The 7,500-nt window shown below is 50.3% G+C and overlaps 1 protein-coding gene across 5 annotated transcripts in view; it reads left to right on the top strand.

The window, feature by feature from the left end:
* Positions 1–7,500, top strand: part of rapgef1b (Rap guanine nucleotide exchange factor (GEF) 1b) — a 50,666-nt gene that overhangs the window by 27,583 nt on the left and 15,583 nt on the right. For 3 of the 5 annotated variants that reach the window (XM_076986303.1, XM_076986304.1, XM_076986305.1), the window contains 3 exons: positions 1,870–2,053; positions 2,764–3,228; positions 3,584–3,789. In XM_076986303.1, the coding sequence (XP_076842418.1) occupies positions 1,870–2,053; positions 2,764–3,228; positions 3,584–3,789 (855 nt within the window). Of the gene's footprint in view, positions 1–1,869; positions 2,054–2,763; positions 3,229–3,583; positions 3,790–6,580; positions 6,740–7,500 lie in introns of all 5 variants that reach the window. The other 2 variants (XM_076986302.1, XM_076986301.1) reach the window with 1 other exon arrangement.

Raw genomic sequence — 7,500 nt, 5'->3', positions numbered from 1 at the left:
CACATGACCCCTGACCCTTATCCTGCCCCCTTAAACATTCAAACAGGTACAGACCCTACACATGACCCCTGACCCTTATCCTGCCCCCTTAAACATTCAAACAGGTACAGACCCTACACATGACCCCTGACCCTTATCCTGCCCCCTTAAACATTCAAACAGGTACAGACCCTACACATGACCCCTGACCCTTATCCTGCCCCCTTAAACATTCAAACAGGTACAGACCCTACACATGACCCCTGACCCTTATCCTGCCCCCTTAAACATTCAAACAGGTACAGACCCTACACATGACCCCTGACCCTTATCCTGCCCCCTTAAACATTCAAACAGGTACAGACCCTACACATGACCCCTGACCCTTATCCTGCCCCCTTAAACATTCAAACAGGTACAGACCCTACACATGACCCCTGACCCTTATCCTGGCCCCTTAAACATTCAAACAGGTACAGACCCTACACATGACCCCTGACCCTTATCCTGCCCCCTTAAACATTCAAACAGGTACAGACCCTACACATGACCCCTGACCCTTATCCTGGCCCCTTAAACATTCAAACAGGTACAGACCCTACACATGACCCCTGACCCTTATCCTGCCCCCTTAAACATTCAAACCGGTACAGACCCTACACATGACCCCTGACCCTTATCCTGCCCCCTTAAACATTCAAACAGGTACAGACCCTACACATGACCCCTGGGCCATCAATCTGCCTCCTGATTTGTGACCACTAACCTCAACTTTAACCCTTAAGGGGACAACTGCATTATGAATGAATTAAGAGTTTGCACACCTCTCAGGGCACTGGCATGTGTGGAGCTGTGGTGTATGTGGAGCACTGAGCAAAACGAGTCTTCACCTTTGAAGTAGGGCAGATGGGGAAACCCTTTACCCCACCTGCAATAGACCCACCATGACATCTGTTACATCAGAAACCCTTTACCCCACCTGCAATAGACCCACCATGACATCTGTTACATCAGAAACCCTTTACCCCACCTGCAATAGACCCACCATGACATCTGTTACATCAGAAACCCTTTACTCCACCTGCAATAGACCCACCATGACATCTGTTACATCAGAAACCCTTTACCCCACCTGCAATAGACCCACCATGACATCTGTTACATCAGAAACCCTTTACTCCACCTGCAATAGACCCACCATGACATCTGTTACATCAGAAACCCTTTACCCCACCTGCAATAGACCCACCATGACATCTGTTACATCAGATAACGCATCCTCCATGGTTGCATCATGCTGTGTGCTAGTGCTGGGTTTAGTACCGTATGCTAGTGCTGGGTTTAGTGGTGTATGCTAGTGCTGGGTTTGACTAGTACTGTGTGTAATATATTGTAAAGTTAAACAAGGATGTTCAAAAAGGATATTACTTGACAAAGCAGCTGTCGTCACATGGAGCAGTTAGTTATTGGACTGTACACAGTGAATCAGCTGGTGTGCACAGGCAGTGAATCAGCTATTTCCAGTTTAGAATCAAATAATATGCAGGTTTATTAGCATAAAACAAACTAGAACCATTCTGTTTGATCCGCTGTGGTGACCGCTAAACGGGAATAGCCGAAAGAAGAACAACAACAAACTAGAACCATTCTGGTCAAGTAGCCTTTGTTATTAATTTTATATTCAGTTTGTAGACAGAAAGGCAAAAGGGGAAACAGGCAGCATTTAATATATCGCCCCCATGTGGGATGGAGGGGTTAAATCTTGCATCATTTAGCCATCATTTGAATGCTGTGTGATTTCTAGTTTGTCCTCCAGATAGTTTTAGCTTCGTTCAGCTCCCGCCTAAAGAATTCTCTTGTTGTGTTTGTTCTTCTCTATGGTAACCGCAGCAGGACTATGAGGTGGACCTCCTCCAGAGGCGGTTCTCGGGCGGCAGCCAATCATATGGCGGCGATTCGCCCCGCCTCTCGCCCTGCTGCAGCATGGGAAAGTTGAGCAAGTCGGACGAGCAGCTCTCGTCCCTGGAGCGCGACAGCGGACAGTGTTCACGCAACACCAGCTGCGAGACGCTGGGTACACACACACACTCATTAACACACGCACACACACACACACTCATTATAAACACACACACACACACATGCACACACACACACTCATTATAAACACGCACATATGCACACACACACACACACACACACACACTCATAAACACACACACACACTCATTATAAACACACGCACGCACACACACACACACACACACACACTCATAAACACATGCACACACACACACTCATTATAAACACACGCACACATAAACACACACACACACACACTCATTATAAACACACGCACATACACACACACACACACACTCATTATAAACACACGCACACACACATGCACACACACACACACACACTCATTATAAACACACGCACACACACGTGCACACACACACACACACACACACACACACACTCATTATAAACACACGCACACACACGTGCACACATGCACACACACACACACACACACACACACACACACACACACACACACACACACACACTCATTATAAACACGCACATATGCACACACACACTCATTATAAACACACATATCAAAAGTATACTCTAGTGTGCATGCAAATATGACGAAAGGTTGATGGTAAAATCCATCATAACCGCCGTCATCATTTTCTCTCTCTCTCTCTCTCTCTCTCTCTCTCTCTCTCCCTCTCCCTCTCCCTCCTTCCTTTCTCACTTGTTCTTTTGTAGATAACACAGATGGCTATGACCCAGACTATGACTTCCTTCATCAGGACCTCTCCGTGTCTGACCCCGAACCTTTACCCCCCGTGTCTGCCGGCTGCCTCAGCCCCCTCCCCGAGGGCCTGAGCGAGTCGCCGTCGTCCAGCCCCACGCACCCACGCTTCCACGCCCCCTTAGCCAATCAGACTGAGGACCACTGGACCACGCCCCCCACCCCAGGAGAAGCCAATGGAGAGCAGCCGCCGGCCCTCCCTCAGAAGAAGCGCCGGTCTGCACCGATCCTCTCGCCCTTTCCGCTTTACGAGCGCCTCCCCTCGCACTACGACAACCTGTCAGAGGAGGACACGCCCACGCCGCCGTTCCCGCTGGTGACGCCCACGTCTCCGGACCAGTGTAACGGGAGTGGGGCGGTGTCTGCAGGCGGGGCCAGTGACAGCCCGCCCCCTCTGCCAGAGAAAAAGAGCAAAACCAGTAAGAGAAAGTGTGTGTGTGGTACACGTGCTTGTGAGGGGTGTGTGTGTGTGTGGGTGTGTGTGTGTGTGTGTGTGTGTGTGTGTGTGTGTGTGTGTGTGTGTGTAACGGTGTATCTCCCCCAGTCCTACAGTACATGCAGTTTGTGGAGGACTACTCCGAGCCCCAGCCGTGTGTGTGTGTGTGTGTGTGTGTGTGTGTGTGTGTGTGTGTGTGTGTGTAACGGTGTATCTCCCCCAGTCCTACAGTACATGCAGTTTGTGGAGGACTACTCCGAGCCCCAGCCGTGTGTGTGTGTGTGTGTGTGTGTGTGTGTGTGTGTGTGTGTGTGTGTGTAACGGTGTATCTCCCCCAGTCCTACAGTACATGCAGTTTGTGGAGGACTACTCCGAGCCCCAGCCGTGTGTGTTCTACCAGACGCCGCAGAGCGAACGCATCTATGAGCAGCGCCGCAACAAACGCTTCCAGGAGGTCTACGGCCACAACGAGCCACTGAGCACGTGCGAACCGCCGCATGAGGCCACGCCCCCACCCGCCCTGCCACCCAAACAGAGACAGCTGGTACGCCCACACACACACACACACACACACACACACACACACACACACACACACACTGTGAGACAGAGAGAAATACCCACACTGACACACGCACATTTGCACTAGTGGTGCTTTCAGTGAATAATGGACTGGTCTGGGGAATAGAGGATATAGTTTAACCTCAAAAAGGTCAAAGTTCAAGCTGTGGTACTAGTGAGTATATCCATGTGACCTGCTGGGTGATGGGCCTACATTGGTGGACAGTAACGAAGTAAATGTAATTCATTACTGTACTTAAGGACATTTTTTGTCCAAAAAAAATGTAAATACTTGAGTAAAGAAACACAAAAAAAACTTCTTAAGTACTTCCACCACTGACCATAGTTCATAGTATTTAGAGTTTCCAGCTACCTAAATGCATTGATTTTGTGAACTAATAAACATCTGAACTTTACAAAACAAATTTACATGCAGAGCATGGTGCTAAATATTAGAGACTTAACTTTTAGTTTCAGTACTTAAGTACAATTGAAGGGCAATATTTTTGTACTTATATTCAAGAAGATGACTAAAGGGATGACTTCTGTTTGTACTGCAGTAATGTTTTACCTTGAGTATTTGTACTTTAACTGAAGTACATAGTGTGTGTACTTTGTCCACACACAAATGAAGTTCGGAGATTAGAGAGTATAAGTGAGTCTTCAGTAGGGGGTTAGAGGGGGAGTGAGTCTTCAGTAGGGGGGTTAGAGGGGGAGTGAGTCTTCAGTAGGGGGGTTAGAGGGGGAGTGAGTCTTCAGTAGGGGGTTAGAGGGGGAGTGAGTCTTCAGTAGGGGGGTTAGAGGGGGAGTGAGTCTTCAGTAGGGGGTTAGAGGGGGAGTGAGTCTTCAGTAGGGGGGTTAGAGGGGGAGTGAGTCTTCAGTAGGGGGTTAGAGGGGGAGTGAGTCTTCAGTAGGGGGGTTAGAGGGGGAGTGAGTCTTCAGTAGGGGGGTTAGAGGGGGAATGAGTCTTCAGTAGGGGGGTTAGAGGGGGTCTTCAGTAGGGGGGTTAGAGGGGGTCTTCAGTAGGGGGGTTAGAGGGGGAGTGAGTTTTCAGTAGGGGGTTAGAGGGGGAGTGAGTCTTCAGTAGGGGGGTTAGAGGGGGAGTGAGTCTTCAGTAGGGGGGTTAGAGGGGGAGTGAGTTTTCAGTAGGGGGTTAGAGGGGGAGTGAGTCTTCAGTAGGGGGTTAGAGGGGGAGTGAGTCTTCAGTAGGGGGGTTAGAGGAGGAGTGAGTCTTCAGTAGGGGGGTTAGAGGAGGAGTGAGTCTTCAGTAGGGGGTTAGAGGGGGAGTGAGTCTTCAGTAGGGGGTTAGAGGGGGAGTGAGTCTTCAGTAGGGGGTTAGAGGAGGAGTGAGTCTTCAGTAGGGGGTTAGAGGGGGAGTGAGTCTTCAGTAGGGGGTTAGAGGGGGAGTGAGTCTTCAGTAGGGGGTTAGAGGGGGAGTGAGTCTTCAGTAGGGAGGTTAGAGGAGGAGTGAGTCTTCAGTAGGGGGTTAGAGGGGGAGTGAGTCTTCAGTAGGGGGGTTAGAGGGGGAGTGAGTCTTCAGTAGGGGGGTTAGAGGAGGAGTGAGTCTTCAGTAGGGGGGTTAGAGGAGGAGTGAGTCTTCAGTAGGGGGTTAGAGGGGGAGTGAGTCTTCAGTAGGGGGTTAGAGGGGGAGTGAGTCTTCAGTAGGGGGGTTAGAGGAGGAGTGAGTCTTCAGTAGGGGGGTTAGAGGAGGAGTGAGTCTTCAGTAGGGGGGTTAGAGGAGGAGTGAGTCTTCAGTAGGGGGATTAGATGGGGAGTTTTTGTGTTCAGTAGGGGGTTAGAGGGGGAGATTTGTGTTCAGTAGGGGGTTAGAGAGGGAGATTTGTGTTCAGTAGGGGGTTAGAGGGGGAGATTTGTGTTCAGTAGGGGGTTAGATGGGGAGATTTGTGTTCAGTAGGGGGTTAGAGGGGGAGATTTGTGTTCAGTAGGGGGTTAGATGGGGAGATTTGTGTTCAGTAGGGGGTTAGAGGGGGAGATTTGTGTTCAGTAGGGGGGTTAGAGGGGGAGATTTGTGTTCAGTAGGGGGTTAGAGAGGTGAAGTGTTAAGTCACAGCATGTTTCATCCCAACTCTGCGTTGGGTCCCAACTCTATTATGTCTGTTTTCAGTAAGTCAGCCTAAAGTAGGACCATTCACAGTGGTGCAGTCCCACAGGCTACACCTCCACCCAGGGTGAAGTCCATTCACAGACTCTAGGGTCATAGTACAGCACTGTCCACTCTACACATACCACTGATACATTAAGTCCTACAGCTACAGTTCCACAACCTACGCAGACAGTATGGGGTTTGGTTACACAGTCTGTGCTGACAACAGGTGACTGTTCCTGCAATGTATACCTACAGTATAAATAACGATCTGTCTATTTTAGTTCTTACAAGGCGTCCTTCTGGTAGGGTCTTTAGTTCTCTCTCTCCCTCTCTCTTTCCCTCTCTCCCTTTTTCTCTCTCTCCTCTCTCCCCTCTTTTTTCTTCCTCCCTCTTTTCTCTTTCCTTCTTGCTCTTGCTTTCTCTTTCCTCTCTCTCTCTCCATCTCTCTCCCAATCACACACACCTCCGTGGTAGTTGTTCTTTACCTGAATTACTCCGTTGTCATGGTTTCTGCTAGTATATTTACTACTTTTTTCTTACTCTGTTATTTCTTTCTGTCTTTTCTTATCATCTTGCCCTCTATCTTGTTTTTACTCTTCCTCGTCTCTCTCTCTCTCTTTATCTCTCTCTCCACCTTCTCTCTCCGCATCACTTTCTGTCTGTCTAGGCGTCTCACTCCTCCTCTCCCTCCTCCTCTTCCTCCTCCTCTCTTTCTCTTCTCCCTCCTTCTGCTGGGGTCCCAGAGGAGGCGGAGTCTGCTCTTGGTCTCAGCCTATCTGTGTCTAACTCCTTCCTTAGTGGCCACGCCTCTCTGACCACACCCACGGTGAGTGATGACCAATCAGGGTGCGTCAGGCTTTCCCACTGCACAGGTGTCTGAGTGGAGCTGGGGGGGGGGGTCATTCTGAGTGTGTGCTCTGTGTGGTGTTGGGGGGGGGGTCATTCTGAGTGTGTGCTCTGTGTGGTGTTGGGGGGGTCATTCTGAGTGTGTGCTCTGTGTGGTGTTGGGGGGGGGGGTCATTCTGAGTGTGTGCTCTGTGTGGTGTTGGGGGGGTCATTCTGAGTGTGTGCTCTGTGTGGTGTTGAGTTGGGTCATTCTGAGTGTGTGCTCTGTGTGGTGTTGGGGGGGTCATTCTGAGTGTGTGCTCTGTGTGGTGTTGAGTTGGGTCATTCTGAGTGTGTGCTCTGTGTGGTGTTGGGGGGGGGGTCATTCTGAGTGTGTGCTCTGTGTGGTGTTGGGGGGGTCATTCTGAGTGTGTGCTCTGTGTGGTGTTGGGGGGGGTCATTCTGAGTGTGTGCTCTGTGTGGTGTTGGGGGGGGTCATTCTGAGTGTGTGCTCTGTGTGGTGTTGGAGGGGGTCATTCTGAGTGTGTGCTCTGTGTGGTGTTGAGGGGGGGGTCGTTCTGAGTGTGTGCTCTGTGTGGTGTTGGGGGGGTCATTCTGAGTGTGTGCTCTGTGTGGTGTTGGGGGGGGTCATTCTGAGTGTGCTCTGTGTGGTGTTGAGTTGGGTCATTCTGAGTGTGTGCTCTGTGTGGTGTTGAGGGGGGTCATTCTGAGTGTGTGCTCTGTGTGGTGTTGAGTTGGGTC

The sequence above is a fragment of the Brachyhypopomus gauderio genome, unplaced genomic scaffold, assembly GCF_052324685.1.
Source record: "Brachyhypopomus gauderio isolate BG-103 unplaced genomic scaffold, BGAUD_0.2 sc46, whole genome shotgun sequence".
Classification (NCBI taxonomy): Eukaryota; Metazoa; Chordata; class Actinopteri; order Gymnotiformes; family Hypopomidae; genus Brachyhypopomus; species Brachyhypopomus gauderio.
Note: the sequence above shows the minus strand (reverse complement) of the source record. Positions and strands in the feature narration are given on the sequence as shown.